The sequence below is a fragment of the Bemisia tabaci genome, unplaced genomic scaffold, assembly GCF_918797505.1.
Source record: "Bemisia tabaci unplaced genomic scaffold, PGI_BMITA_v3".
NCBI classification, from domain to species: Eukaryota; Metazoa; Arthropoda; class Insecta; order Hemiptera; family Aleyrodidae; genus Bemisia; species Bemisia tabaci.
This window is the reverse complement of record NW_027311745.1, coordinates 168,935-185,651: the sequence shown is the minus strand read 5'-3', so window position 1 is coordinate 185,651 and position 16,717 is coordinate 168,935. Positions and strand designations below refer to the sequence as shown.

Sequence of the window (16,717 nt, the reverse complement as noted above, 5' to 3'; positions counted from 1 at the left end):
ATTTAGTGAAATTTTCGAACAGATTCAACCAAAAATTTCTCAGTGAAAAAATAAAATGGCGGCGGAAATTTTTAAACGTCGCATGGCGCTTGTGATACTTTGCCTGGAAGGTGACGATATTACGGTTAGGTCTGAATTTTGATTTTTTTTTTTTTTATATAAACGTTACACGTTTTTTTGTATAAAACTATCATTTAGATAACAGATATTTTTTTTTATATTTTTTTTAGAAAAACAAAAATTTGTTCAGCTACTAGGGAAGTATTATAGTCTTGTAGTCTTAAGTAAAAAAAAAAGAAGAAAAAAAGTCGACGGATCTCCCGTGAGGAGAGTGACCATGGGGGACGGTGCCCCCTTTCTCCCACCCATTATGCTCGACTCGGGAGCTATTCTGCCGTGCTAAGGAAAAACGCCGTATGAACATTCGAGAGTTGCCAAATTACCTCCGATAAAATGTTTATTTTGGAGAAAAGTTATCAATATTTTTCCTTGAAATTTGCAGACTATTTAAATCAAATTACGAACGAAATTCTCTGAAAAATCGAAAGAAACATGTTTGTTAATATTGCCGGAAATTCGTGATTTATCCAAGGAAATTTTGCAGCGCCTAAAGGCTCATACGGCGTTTTTACTTAGCACGGTAGTATTACGACACCCTTGATTGGTTTTCTTTGTGGGTACTCGCAACGTTTCTCTCCGTTTATTTGATTGCTTCGGCGGTGGCTAGCTTCGACCGCACGGACACATTTGTCGTGCAGACGGTTTCGTCGATAGTGGGGAGTGGAAATATGGGTGTCCAAGCTTCCGCGAGATCACGCAGTGAAAGTGTAGGGATCTCGCTGTAAATCCTGAGGAAAAACCTACCCTCCGATAATAACGGTGTGTGCGTCCACTAACTCCCGGCATTGTCATGAGATTGGTGAGTGTTCCAAACAATTCAACATCCCTGGTAAAAATTGGCGATAGGAGCTGCGTTTCAAAATACCATAGGAGTTCTTGTAACCGACTAAAGAAGGCTATAGAAAATCATATGTATAGTTGGCTGTAGAAAGCGGAGCAAATCATATAGCCGGGCTATACGGAGCTTTAAAAAAAAATACAGTCGGGATGTAGTTTCTATCGCAAGGCTTTCCACTTTATCGCCATTGGCTATAAAAGGCTATAAGAAATTGTGTAGAAATTCGTGTGCTTTGGAAATCATTAAGTTTGGTACGGAACTACCTTAATCATCATTAATATAAACTTCGAAGGATTCTGCCTTTTTCTATTTCACTCGAGGGGAAGTGTCCCCTCCCGGACTCTCTTCCCCACCCGGTGACTGACGCTGCGCTGTGCTGAACGGTTCAGCCTGAACCTTTCCCCTACGTCTGACCGTTCCCCACTCCTCTGTCAATCGAACCATATGCCACCGCTTACGTATTGTCGCTCGCCCACCCAGGTACCTAGCGGCCAGCGGTCAGTTGATGATAAATCTCGCTCATGCTCTATGCAACTACGCATTGATTACGCCAGCTAATTACTTTCTAATAATTAGAATTTCTTCGATAATAGTTTTCTTTATTTATTCGACTGTATTTTTTTCTCTGTTCCACTGTGATTTCCTTGGTTCTCTACTGTGTTTTTCCTAAATCTCTGAGTCAGAAATCTGCAGCACTTCGGTATGCACCGAGTACTTCAGATGTGTGACCTGAAATCTTCGGTATATACCGAACTACTTCAATTGTCTGACCCGAACTTCGGCAGATGGACCTTAACTTTTCGGATGCGTGATCCGAAAACTTAGAGATCCAATGATCTCAGCTTCGGGTTCCATGCACAAATTTTTTTCTCCGCGTTTCCTTTTAGGGGACGCAACTAAAATTTCAGTAAATATTTTTCAGAAAAGTAAAGAAGAAAAAAAAAAAAAAAGTGGCTAACGATGGTTCCTCACCTTCACGTGGTGTTGGCTGTTTTTACTAAGTGGGAACCGTCCACTTTAAGATATAGTCTATTTCTTGCCCTGCCATTATTATTCTACAAGTTAATTGTGGAGTGAGAATTTCATAATGTTTTCTATGAAATCTTCAAAATATAGTGATAAAAAATTTGCAACTACTACAAAATCGGCTCGCGAAGCGAGCCGAATGTCACTCGCGTAGCGAGTGACCGGGGGTCCAGGGGGCGTAGCCCCCGGCTAGGCGTGACGGGCGCGCGAAGCGCGCCCAGAACGGCTAGTATTTACAAAACACATATTATATTTTCCTTTAAAACACATTTTTTTACATCAATTAAAATGAGAATAATCCATACAGAGTGTGCAAACATTTCAGAATCATGAGTTGAAAAACGCTGTCTCCGCGAGATGAAATATTAGAGCCTAACACAAAGCGGAGCGGCGACGCACTGGCGCCTGCAAACCTAACAGGGATACTTCATGCATTGCGCAATGCGTGAAGTATCACTGTTAGGTTTGTAGGCGCCAATGCGCGTTTTGCGCTCTCTGCTCTCTCGCCGCGCCGCAGCGTGCCACGGCGTATGAAGCAACTATTTCACACCAGAGGTATTGCACGGTATCATAAGAAATTGAAGGCGCTCCCACATATTAATAATGACAGACATCCTTCAAAAGTGCGGAGCTTTCCTCGCAAAATATATCAAGATACTACGGCACAAAAAGAGAGCGGTGGTCCAAAAACTCACTAAGTCCTAGTATCCGTATTTAGTAACGTTTAGCATAAAATGTATCGTCTGGCTAATGCTGAATCGCCATCGGCTATAAAAGGCTATAAGAAATTGTACAGCCGGCTACAGAAGCTATTGGAAATCTTACAGCCGGCTTTAAGTCTATGGTATTTTGGAACACAGATTCTACTGCCAATTTTTACCAGGGATGTGCAATGGAGGTGTTGCATGTGTGAGGAATTTGCGATTTGATTGTTGATTTCTCTGTAAAAGTTCGCGAGAAACACGATGGTGCCACTGGTTTTCTCTGAAATCAACTCCCAAGCTAAAAAAAAAGCTCTCGAGTTGAGGCCAAAATGGAGGGGATAACCCACGCTATCCTGAGAGTCCACCTCTACATCAAGACAAACTCTCCATGCAAATATAGGGAGCAAGTATACATTAGCAGGGTTGCCGTGTTTTCAGTCTTGGAGTCCCCAAATAAAGTGGCAGCCCTGTCAATGTATTTGTTCCCTATCTTTAGATGGAGAGTTTGTTTTGATGTAGAGGTGGACTCTCAGGATAGCGTTGGATATCCCCTCCATTTTGGCCTCAACTTGAGAACTTTTTTTGAGCTTGGGAGTTGATTTCAGAGAAAACCAGTGGCACCATCGTGTTTCTCGCGAACTTTTACACAAGAATCAACAGCTAGTCAAATCGCAAATTCCTCACACATGCAACATCTCCATTGAAAATAGTTTTTCCTTCCCACTAACAAATTGTTAATTTTGAATGAAAATAATTGTGTAGATTTTAATACCGTTCATATATTGAGTATTTTTGAAAGAGAAGGAGAAATTGCACGACTTTCAAAACACTGTAATCGCGCTGGTTCCTTTTTGCCAAATGCGATAAATGCGATAATGATTTCAGTCGTTTGTTTAAGGATCGTAAAATTTTAAAAAAAATCTGAGTGTTCAATTTTCTTAATGACTATTTGATTCGAAGAGACGGATTTGAACATATGATCAAGTGACTGTAAAAAAATGGTCTATAATCAAATAATTCAAACGGCGCAATCGATGTATGCGCCGCATTTAGCAAAAGAGAACCAGCGCGATTACAGCGTTCTAAAAATTGTGCAACTTCTCCTTTTCTTTTATAAATACTGAATATTCGCGCAGTGTTAAATTTTACACAATTATTTTCCTTTAAACTTAATAAATGGAAAGCCAAAGCTAATATTTGCTATTCTGGGAGATTTTTTAGATAATAATTATGAGGAAGCAACATTTTTACTACACTGTAGTCACGCTGGTTCGGTGACGTGGCGTGCTTTGCGCGATATCGATTAATCTGTCATTTAAACCTAAGAACAAGGCTCGATATACAGGGTGTTCGCCGTAATAATCGATTCTTTACCGTAGCTTCAAATGGGGAAATATCGATAAATGTCCTATCGTTGACGTTAAGCGACCAAACTTGAAATAGTAGGTTATGAGTGATGGGTAGGTTAAGGGTCGGGGGGGGGGGGGGTATTTATACCCCCACGTGGAAGGTCCCCCCCCCCCAACCTTATTCTGCATATGCGACTGGAAGTACGCTTGAACAATTGTATGAGTGGTAAAATTTAGGTAACATTCCGAGTCAGAGATCGTTTCCTCTTTGGCTCAGGAAAAAATTATGGTTAATTTTTACAAAACCAAAATATAACATTGGTCCTTGAAGGTTAATATTCTTTGGAAAAAATCGATAAGAAACGAATATTTTGAAACAACGCAATCGAGTCATCGATAGTGAAAGAAGTGAAACGCGCATCTCGAATTCTCGACTTACGACTTTCCACATTTATTGTCACATTTTAAGGAGGATCGACAACATTATTTTTTTTTTTAAATTTTTACAGTATCTTTTTTATTCCTTGTAGAATTTTTGTAAAAATTCCCGTGTTAAATTTCATTAGTGTCTCTGCAGAAAAAAAAGTATAAGCAATGCTGCCGTGCTAAGGAAAGACGCCGTATGAACCTTCAGGCGTTGCCAAATTTCCTTTGATAAAACACAAATTTCCTGGTAAACTGAGGAATATTTTCCCTCTACTTTTTCAGATAATTTTGATCGCAAGTTCACCTAAAGTTCCTGAAAATTTCAAGGAAAAATATTCATAACTTGCCTCAAAAATAAAAATTTTATCGGAGGAAATTTGGCAAATACTCGAATGTTCATACGGCGCACACTGTGGTATTGGACCTGAAAAGCTGGCCAAAACTATTTATCACCAGATATCGCCGAGTTTTAAAAATATTTTACAATCAGTACTTCTTCTTAAGTGATAATATGCACAATTTAACCACCTAACACATCATATGACAATTTGCGGAGAGTTTAAAGAGGGTGCAAGAAGCCCTCCAAAAAGCCTTTAAAAGGACGCAAAGTATCTAACTAAAGCGGTGCATTTAGACGAGTTTCTCCTTCACCTATGGTCTACTTTTCGAAATAAGGACTTTCTATTACCTCATTAATGGTTTTTTTTTTAAAAACAGCGTAAGTCACTTCAAAATTTTTGACAAAACAGCCGATCTCTCACATTGAGGAGTAATTGTACATTTCTCAAAAAAATTAATATGAATCATTCTAGATATTAGATTTTTGACAGTTTTGAATCAAAATTAGTCCTAATATGAAAGTGCCGGGACCTCCATATGATGATTTGAGGATAAATTATAAGATGAAAATGAGTTTTATCATAATAAGAACCATTGTAAGGACAGAAAGCACCTGTGAAAAAGATTCATTTTGATGGGTTCCTTCCTAACCCATGGTCCCACATCTCAAAGTGAGGCACTTCACTAAGAAATTTGTAAGAAAACCACATATCTCACTTTTACGAGGCTTCAAATGTGCCTCACAGCGTAATTTCATGGTGCCAGAGGGCCACTTTTAAAGCCCCATCCCCGGGGCCGCATGGACTCAAATTTGTCTGTCAAAGTAAATCATGGCATAAATATGTCTATACTCAAGGATAATGCACGAAGAGATTGTTAGATAACGGATTAAACACTTTTGCAAGACTTTAAAGTGACCCTCCCATCCGCTTTCAAATTATTTTTTTTAATCCCTCTTTCGAGGGCGTAGGGGCCAAAAAAACAGGTTGGGTGACCAAACATCACCCAATTGGTACTAAATGGGTCAGAGCTGTTGGAAAAATACAATTTCAGTCGTCATATCGACATAATTTTTCCCATTCATTTTTGTGAAAATCGCTCAAAAGTCCATCTTTAAAGTCAAAAATTTCAATTTCCTCAGTTTTCCTCAGTCTGTCAGCCCTGAATCCTGAAAATACCCACTTCGGACTATAACATCCCGCCTCAAACTGCTTGAGAACAGTTGAGAGAAAAAAGATATCGGCCTCTGAATTTCGAAAAAAACGTTTACTTTTACATCACTTTTCAACCTCCTGTGAAAATCACTAAAAAAAGAAATTTCGAAAATACTGTGGTTAGTTGTGTAGAATATACCCCTAAGAATGTGTTGCATATCGCCGAACTTCCCTCCTATGATCGCACAGTTGAAGTAAACTGATCGACGAGTAGCGCGCCGAAACATATCAAAATAATCGCTGAGAAATAGGTAACTTCGTGGTCTCTTCGCGGGAAATTGAGCCACTCGAAAAATGGTACATACATGTCTACCAGGGTAAAAAACAGTGTAGATTTCGAATATCACATTGGTTTTCCACTAAAAAAAAATTTAAAATTGAGGTTTTGGCCAGGTTTTTCGGTCAAATACCACAGTGTGCGGCGTTCTTCCTTAGCACGGCAGAATAGCAGCGGAGATTTGGGAGCACTGTGTTTCACAACTTTCACCATCGATGATTTATGCAACATTATTCCGATCTCTTGGATGCTATGTCGTGTGACCATCTCCTGAAATCATTTTTTCACAGTTCTCATAAACGCAGCTTCGTGTCTCGTGATCCCCGTCAAAATTCGTGAAATATTTCATAACATTTAAATTTTTCCCGCCTTCCGGTCAACGAGAGTTCCACCAATCGCGTACATTCCCGCCCGCAACGCTGATTGGCCGTTGCACTAAACGAGCAGCGCGCGGCGGGAAATCTGAGCGAGCCAGCCAAGTGCGGCGAGTAAAAAAGACGGAAACGGCATTAAACAGGAATCAATGGAATGTACCTAAATGTAATCTGCTAAAATACATGTGTTTAAATGGGAAATGCCGCCTGATGACGTCACTAGGCGGTGCATTTTCTCAATGGAGAATTTGCATGCAAATTTTTTATTGCTTCATCCGAAAGTGCTTAGAGAGCTGATTTTACAGTATTTTCAATAATCGTTTTCTGATATGGGAAATGGTATAAAAATAGATTTAAAAGTGATAAAATGCACGGCCTAGTGACGTCATCTAGCGGAATTTCCCATTTAAACACATGGATTCTAGCAGATTAGATCATTTTGTCATATCCTCTCCAATAATTGTTCCATTCATGAACCAAGGGTATCCTCGCGTTCAGTTCACTTACTACCTTCCAGTTAGACACGAAATTCATCAAATTTCAGACACTTGTAAATTCTCTATTCTAAATCTACTTTTATACTATTTCCCATATCAGAAAAAAATTATAAAATATACTGTGAAATCAGCTCTTTAGGCACTTTCAGACGAAGCAATACAAAATTTGCATGCAAATTCTCCATTCCGGGATACCGGATTCTTCCACTTTCATTTTCTTACTTTGATTCGTTTTTAAACTTTTTCGTTGATTGATAGCTGGCTCTGGTATCTGTTCTCAGCTCTGCACCGCTATTTTGTGGAGCATCCTGGCGGCGAGCGTGGCGCAGTACCTTGCCGTCCCCTGGGACCACGCGCGCCCGGTGCGAGTAAGCGATCAGGGACGCGGGATCTTCAGGCGGCCCCTCGGCTGCCCCGAACGGCCGGACCCCAGGCTCGCGTCCGACAACCTCCCGGCCCCAGGCTTGACCCCGGCCGCCCTGAACGACAAGCCCACGGCCACGCCAAGGACGAGTACGTCGAGTTCGGCGCCCACACGGGGCACAACGGCGCCTTCGGATGGTATGCAGACTTCCCGGCCTACAGACAGAGCTAAAACATCTCGCTCAAGATGATGAGTGGGTTGCAGCAGTGCAATACTAAGGAGCGCGAACCCAACCCAAGGAGCACAGTGCGACGAAAATATCGAAATTAAATTGCAATTCGATTTTAATAAATTGTAATTTCTTGAAAGCCCTGCATAGACGATCGAATTCCCGAAACGATTCCGATCAAAGTAGCATCAAAGTGTCGGGAGTCATCAGTCTCAAACTCATTAATTTGCTTCATTTATGAATGAAAACTTGGCAGAAATGTTTCCTGTGGCAGGCAATGATGAATGGTGGCACTCCGTTCTGATTTTACTTTGAACAAAAAAGTGCGGCCCGTCAAAATTTGATGGTAGATGGTGACCACCAGTCATCAGCATGTCTACTTTGATCGGAATTGGTTCGGAATTCGATCGTCTATCCAGGGCTTACCATTGAATTGCAATCTTTTTACCTCATTCAGTCGTTTTTTTGCCGATTTTAAACAATCAACAAAATCCTTGTGTCAAAGAGATAGGCAATATGCAATGCAATGAGAAATTGAAACTTATTTCAATTTTATTGCAATAAGTTTCAATAAATGGGGTCCCTTCAAATAGGAGGTAGGCAACATGCACAACACTCATTGTCGGTGGTATTGGTTTTTACTATGTAACTGTTACTTATTGCAACCTGTGCTACTTGGGAAGTAGCAGTGATCGCGATAAATGGCGATTTTTTCGGTTGGTTATCGCGATTATATCGGTGGCAATATATCGCGACATAATTGCATTAAAAATTGCGATATATATAGTGATTAAATCGCTACATATCGCAACTTTTGGTTCGATAAAATCGTGATCAATTTTCGTCGATAAAATCGAGATTAAATTGCCATTTATCGCGATTTTCATTTCGAAAATATCGCGATAAAATCGAGTATAATCGCTCAGATTGGTGATCCTGGCGATTTCATCATCGCCGATAAAATCGCAATATAGGTATAGCGATTTTTCCGCTGAGAAATACTACTGAGAAAGGGGTGTAGCTCTGTAGGGATGAACTGGACTCTGCTAAATTCTACTCTTTTCCTCTCACCCATCTAAGGCTATACGAGGCTGTTTGGGACCCAAACATGGCGAACTTATCAATATATCGAAGGTGAATATATTATGGCAAATGCAAGAGAACATAAAAAACAAATGGTACAATTTTTGCTAAAAAAAACTGATTTCACTTGAAATTGTCGGCAAGAGATGGATCCATTACGCCCAGCAGCACATTTCAACTTTAGCTTCGTATTTTAGAAAAATCTCCCGGGTAAAAACTCTCCATTTTGCGGGTTACACCTCAAAAACACAGACATGTCTCAATTTTTGTCGATTTTGAGTTGGCTGCATGAATGTATGCTAGGAGATACATAGTATCTGCCTCTAAGGAACTACGACCGAAAAAAGTCGTGAAGTCGCTTAAAACCCACGAAAAATGTTAACACATATCTCTCACTTAGTTTCAAACACGCGTATCCCCGAACCTTGTAAGCTTTTTTGCCGTAAGAGGTGAAACCGGTGTTTTACGAAACTTCTTCAATATGTTTGAGCTTGCTTCCTTCCATCGTAAATTCACCTGAAGTTATTTAATATTTTTGGCTCATTGCGAAGCTGTGATAACAGTTAGGAATATATAATCCCTGCTCGATTTGAATTAAATACAATCTCCTTGGACCTGTAAAAATACACTTTAAGTTTTTGTAATCTCATTAAATAACTTTCAACGCTTTATCTGCGTTTTATTTGTGGTTAATCAGCACTATACTGCGATGAATTTTCATTTTTTCCCTCAAATCTGCAAGGTTACTATAAAGCCTGTCCATACGGGTAATGAATGGCAATTATTGTACAATTCTTATTCAGAGACGCTGGGGTGAAAGGTCATCCTCAAAATTCTTGGAAACAGTTTCAGGTGAAATTTCACATGGACCGACCTGCTTCTGTTTGATAAGAAACAGACTATCGCACCCAAGTGATTTCAAGTGACGGAGGTTATGCAACGTGTGAAACACCAATAATCTAATTTCTTGTTTTCGCATCGCATCAGATCGATGACCGCTGTCACACTAAACTGATTTATGAAACATGGTAACACACGACATTATTGCCGTGCTTTTAGATAGGAAACAATATTTTTCAAAAAATAGCAGGACTCGAATTTTTTGGTGAGAAGCTTCTCGAGCATTACTTTTGAAGGCTAGAGGGGCTACATCACTTTTCAATGTCGCAATAAATTTACCATAAATTCAAATAAATATAAATAAATAAAAAAACAATAAATACAATAAATTCATGTATTTACTTCAGAAGGGTTGAAATTTTCCCCTATTTTGGGTGCATTCTCTTCTCGACAGGCCCGGACTTAGGGCGTGTGCAGGGCGTGCGGCGCACACGGGCGCCACCTGGGGCGCCACGAAAGAAGAAGAGAGGGGAAAAAAAGGGGGGGGAAATGAAAAGGAAAAAAAGGGAAGAAAGAACAAGGGGGAAAAAGGAAAAGGAAACAAGGTTGGGCAGTGAAAGCAAGAAAGAAGGGGGAAATGGAAGGAAAAAGGAGGCAAGAAAAGTGAAAAGAGAGTCCGCGAGAAAGGGGGGCATAAAAACCATAGACAAAATATAAAGAGAATTGCCGTCTAAAGGTAAATTTTCAGGACAAAAACTCCACCTGGTCCATAGACGGTCAGGCGCCCCTTGACCCTTAAATTGCGACTGTACAGAAATACAAGAGTAGGCATGTAGTAAGGGGGCGCCATAAATCCATCGAACAGGAGCCGACATAGCATTTTAGGCCACGTCCGCCATCTTGGATTTGAGAATTTTCAAAAATCGACTAAAAATTCGAGTTTCCTGTCGAAAAATACCTCCTGACACCGAATTTCAGAAAAATCCATCGAACAGGGGCCGAGATAGCATTTTAAGCCATTTCGGATTTTCGAATTTTGAATTTTTTGAATTGTGACAGATATTGGTTGAAAACGCGTGATTCCCAAAATCGAAGCTCAGATTCGGATTCCTCGTAAAAAATCGATGCGATTTCATGTATCATACCCTGACACCGAATTTCAAAAAAACCTATCAAACAGGAGCCGAGATGGCATTTTAAGCCACTTCAGTCATTTCGGATTTTTGAAGTTGAAAATGTTTACTTAAAACGCGTGATACCCAAAATCGAAGTTCAGATTCGGATTCCTCGTAAAAAAATCGATGCGATTTCATGTATCATACCCTGACACCGAATTTCAGGAAAATCCATCGAACAGGAGCCGAGATGGTATTTTAAGCCACGTCCGTCATTTCTGATTTTTGAATTTAAAAAATTTGACTTAAAAGGCGTGATACCCAAAATCGAAGGTCAGATTCGGATTCCTCGTTAAAAATCGATGCAATTTCATATATCATACCCGAGCATAGCGTGAAGGAAAGAGACGTAACGTAGACATACTGATTCGAGCATATGAATGCAACGCGGCAACATGGGTAGTGCTCAGTGGGTCAGCGGAGGAGGAAGAATAAGAATTTATCGTGAGGAATTCCTCGGGACTCTCGGGACGAAACCGAACGCTAAGCGCCGCGGCGGCGTAGTTCAAAGGGAAAGTATGACAGAATCTACACGCGTCGTTAAACCTTTTTCCTTCACGCTATTTTAACATATGATACATGAAATCTCATCAATTTTTCACGAGGAATCCGAATCTGAGCTTAAATTTTGGATATTACGCGTTTTAATCTATTTAAAATCGTAAGAGAATTTACAGAATTGTCCTTGAAAATTGATCACACATTAGTGTTTTTTTACGTCATTAAACCTCTTTCCTTCACGCTATCCTAAAATTTGATGCATGAAATCGCATCAGTTTTTCACGAGGAATCTGAATCTGAGCTTAGATTTTGGATATTACGCGTTTTAATCTATTTAAAATCGTAGGAGAAATTACAGAATTGTCCTTGAAAATTGATCACACATTAGTGATTTTTTACCCCGTTTTTCTTCTACGTTCACGTAATGAAATTAGATCAACAGTTGACTCATCGACTAGTCTAGGCCTAACCCCCCCAGAATCGGTCTAAAAGGCGAACGATTTTATCAGATAAGATGTGCGGTCCTAGTTTCCGGGCAAATGCGGTTTGATAGAAGCTGCGATGAGGAGAAACGGAAGATATGCGAAACTCGGGCGGATATTAAGTGAGAAACCAGGTAGGGGAAAGGCTTTCTTCCCGAAAAGTTAGTGCTCGGGCCAACTTACATGGTCACTGGAGCATTGTATAGCAGGTTGTGGGAAACTATTTTTTTGCAGCAACAACCAATTGGATCGCATTTTGCAAAAAGGAACTAAGAGCATTTCAATGCTGCTAGGATTGTGCAACTTAGGTACATTCTTTGCAAAAAGTAAACTTTGCGACGGTAATTTTCGTCTTGAATTCATAGTTTATTGGGAGTAGAGGTGAAACTAGTTTAGATGATCGTTTATGTTTGCAAGGTTAGCGACATTGGAATGCTCTTAGTTCTCGATCTGAGAAAACTTTTCTCAAATTTTCGCTCAAAAATACTTAGTGCGCGCAGTAATGAAAAAAAAAAGGTGAAAGGTGCCAAAGGTGAAACTTTGCAACGTCGCAATGCCGTTTGTCCTCCTGGTGCTTGTAGCCCCTAACTCCCTAGTCCCAGTAGCCCCCTCATATCTTCTCATTTGGGGTCAAAACTTTGTCCTCCTCTATCCGTGTATTTTACAAACCCCAGTTTTTTTCATTCTGTATCGATGTCCGAAGTAGAAGAATGCTTCAAACTCCGTTGCAACCTAAAGTCTCCGATCAAACATTTTTGTATTTATTCTTTTTTTTTTAATATAGAAAAGATGACCATAATTACGCATTGAAATCTTTTGTCGGTATTTTTTTTTTAAGGAAGAAAAATACAGCAAAATTGTTAGTTACTTCTCTTTTTTAAAAAATAAGGGGTAAAATCAACATTAGCGAAGGTTTGCATCTATACAGCAAAAGATACGTTTTTTGTGACTTTTGGAATTCTTGTTCTTTGAAACATCTTGAGGAATGATCTTAAGTCTTTACGCAAACGGGAATTGTGCACTTATTGCTCTCTTTCAGTCGTTGTCGTCTCGTTGTGTCTCGTCAGTCGATTTTCCTCGTTGACAACACTGTTTTTCCTCAATTAAATCCATTAAAAGTCGATTTTAGGAGAGATAAGCTGCCTCACTAAAAGTCGAATCTTTTACATAAAAATAAAACGATACACTTTAATGGACGAAAAACAGTGTTGCCAAATTTCAAGAATCATTGCTGTTCTCTCTAGTGGCAAATCACGTAAATTTTCCATTACGATGTGGGTAAAAGAATCGAAATTGATCGCGGGACACTGCCCAAGAGTAGCTGCCTCGCCTAGAATATTGTTACCAATCTTTCACGATAGATTTGAATGGAGAAAAAAAGACTGTTACCAACTTGTGATAATCGCCATTGATTTACTTCCGTAATGCGGCATCAGTTAAGATGATAGTTTGAGAAAAAAAAATGAAAATAAACAAAAAAAAAAGCCTATATATTAAAATAATTTTTTTACCAGCTCCGCAAGCTCACTCGTACGATACGACGTGTCATATGAACTTCATTCTTTTCATAAAAAGCCGAGCTGCGAGATAAAAAACGAGGAAAACAGGTTTTTACCGATCTGCGGCTGATCGTAACCGAATCGGCTGGTGTTGAAAGCGAGCATGCTTATTATCTGGTGAGCCCCAGGCTATTCGCCTCCTCACGGGGCTCAAGGCTCATCAGATAATTAATTCGCAAGGTTTCAGCAGGACCGGTTCATCTGCGACGGCGCGATCTTACATCAAAAGCGTACCTATCAAAAAACACTGACCCTTGACCGACTTAGCGGGCAAGGGTGAAAGAGATAAGCGCCGCCGCTAACGCTACGGTATCCGCTCCAGCCTAACAGTCGCATCAAAACGTGAACCCGTGCCACTTCGAGCTGAATTTTTTCCAAAACTGCGTAGTCTAAATCGTGCCTTCGCGTTTGATTGTGCGTGTGTCCAACGTATCCCATCATGAAAACCAATTTCGTGCAATTTTTCCTCTGGATGCTATTTTTCGTGGCTGTGGCTTTCAGCCAGGGCGAAGGTGCGAGCGAGCATGTTCGCTCCCGTAGGGATATCTTCGAAAACCCCCTCGAATGCGGCGGCTTTGATAAGTTCACGTGTGAGCTCAAGTGCATTTTCGGAGGAAAAGCTACCTGCATCGCCGTGCCCCTGACGAAGGACACCTCCTGTACGTGCGTCAAAAGCTGAAAAAAGCTCATGAACCCTCCAAATATCGGACCAAGGATCTGGACGGCAGGATATCACGATTCTGTAGAATTGTACCCGGAGCATCGCACAACACTCTTCGACCTCCTGGTGGACTCCTGTCAACTCTCCTCAATTTGAACGAAATTCTCTCAAATCAGTTTTGTTTCTCTTAATTGAGCTTCATTTGTGTTTAAAATGTTACTCTCATGGACCCTCCTTTCGAAAATCAAATTTTGGAAGTTTAAAGTTCAATAAATAAAAATCGTGAAAAGAAATGAAAACAAGAAATAAATGTATCTCTGTTACTTACACCCCCTCCTCTCTATTCGAATAAAAAAATATGATACTTTTATTTCGTTTCCGAATCACTGCACCTAATAGATGTGGCACCCGTACCGCCGAATCCAATAAGTAGCACTTCTCGTTAAATAAGTGGTAATTAATACATGGTCGAAAGGTCTACGTAAAAAAGAACTCATGAAGAAGTCGTTAATACTTAATACAAGAGCAAGAATAATGCATGAAAACTTCGTGAGTAAAGAGATTGAAACATTTTGAGAGGGCAGTGTTTTTTTTATTTTATTTAATTTTTCATTTTTTGTTTAATTTTTTTTATTTCATTTTTTTTATTCATTTTTTTAATATTTTGCGTTGTATTCCACTCACCAGGTCGGAAAGAAAAAAAAATAACAAACACAATCCAGAAAATTTCTAAATATCAAAATGAAGGGTATCATGGATGAATACATAAGTCAAGTCGGTATGTGTGTGTCATGATCATGATTCCATGTGTTCTTAATGAGATATTTCGCGTAAGCTTATGCCACAAATCGACGGTGAAACTACCAAACCACGTATCTCGGTTTGCGACGTCGCAGACTTCCTGTCATACTTTATTTTTTAAATGAAAAACTACTAAACATCCAGTCTTGAAAATTTCTGTGATTTTTCCTCTTTGTGCGGAGAAAATTCCGTGAAAATTTCAAGGGATGATATTAATTTGGTCTACTTCAAAAAAATACAATGTGAGCGTAGATTTTTAAACACCGCAAACGAGATACGTGGTTTGGTAGTTTCACCGTCGAAATAGTATTTTAATTCGAACATTGAGGCATCAGTACAATATATGAGCTTCAGTTTCATTCTCCTAAAGTAAACCTGTTGAGACTGGTAACTCCTTTTTAGCTGATCTTCCAAGTTCAAACATTTGTATGCACTTATTCAATAACCTGTTTTCGCCACTTCAACTCTACTTCAACTTACAGAAAAACAGTGAAAATTGGTACGAAAAACTATCAATAAAATTATTTCAGTTTTATACGTTTTATAGTTGAACCGTTCTATACTTCATGTATTGTTGAGTGTAGCTCAACCAAATGGTAACCCCGACGTGAACAAATTAAATAAATAAATAAATAAATAAGACATGTCAAAATTAGGTCAAAATCATGGTGAATGCTCAACAATACGTTACGCTCATTAAGAATGACTAAAAGAAGTCCTCCATAATGTATTACGTCACGCTGGATTTGGAAGTCTAGACCCCCATTTCACACCCCACCGGCCGTGCACTTTCCTAAAAAAGTACAGTCACGGCTTTGCGAAATACCTCTCATTTTATGCAGTGCGAAATCAGAATATTTTGTCGATGTATTCACCAACACAATTTTTTTTTTAAAGAAAAATTGCGCTTCGCACAAAGTTTCACGTGAGTTTGAGCAATATTGAATACCCTTTTTCCCCCTCTCACGCCCGCACCCAGCTGGTGCGTTGAACCCCTTATGAGCATGATGTAAGTCATTTGTGAAAGGTCCCTTTTTTAAGTTTTCTCAAAAATTTCATTCAACTTCTTTGTCCGTTATACATTCAAATACAGTATGTATTGAGCTATTCTTCCCCGAAGCTTTGATGGCATTATATTGCAATAAGTTTCAGTGAATGGGGCCCCTTCAAATAGGAGCTAGGCAACATACACAACACTCAGTTGAATGGCAATATTTACATTATGTAATTACTACGTATTGCAATCTGTGCTACTTGGGGCCCCTTTGACGGTCACATCTTAAAAGCTGAACTCGAAAAATGCGTTTTCCAGTTTGCGACGAAAAGTCTCCGATCATGTTTTATTTTTTGAGTGAATATCAACCAACATACTTATAATCATGTATTCTAAGTAAATCATAGAAAACTTCAAGGAACCATTTTGGTTAGTAATCTTTGCAGAGAATAAAACATATAATCGGAGGTTTTTAAAACGCTTAAATTGAGATACATCTTTTTCGCATTTAGCCATCGATACATGACGAGCAGAAGTTCAAAACCTGACGAGCGTCATCAGGTTATTGCTAAAATATGTATGTCGCTCCTCAGCGAAAAAGATCCTAAATGCCCCGTCTTCATGAGGAAATTTTCTCTAAATTTGGTCTATTAGAAACTTAGAACATTAGGTATAGCAACACCTGATAACACTTACAAGATTTTGAATTTCTGCTCTGAATATATATAAAAAAAAATTCACTCTTCTACAGCTTCGTGTCGCTCTCACCTGAAAATTTCAGTTTCGCACGGTTCAATAAAAAGATTCTCAGGTTTTGACGTTACTTATTTATGTTTTTCATGTGTACAGCTTCGTGTTGCTCTC

General features: G+C 39.4%; 1 protein-coding gene across 1 annotated transcript; it reads left to right on the top strand.

Moving 5' to 3' along the window:
• The first annotated feature begins 501 nt into the window (after nucleotides 1-501).
• Nucleotides 502-9,509, top strand: LOC109041405 (uncharacterized). The gene is made up of 2 exons (XM_019057753.2): nucleotides 502-919; nucleotides 7,446-9,509. Exons 1-2 carry the CDS (start codon nucleotides 911-913, stop codon nucleotides 7,776-7,778), a joined length of 342 nt encoding a protein of 113 aa, XP_018913298.2. The 5' UTR covers nucleotides 502-910; the 3' UTR covers nucleotides 7,779-9,509.
• Nucleotides 9,510-16,717: the final 7,208 nt, after the last annotated feature.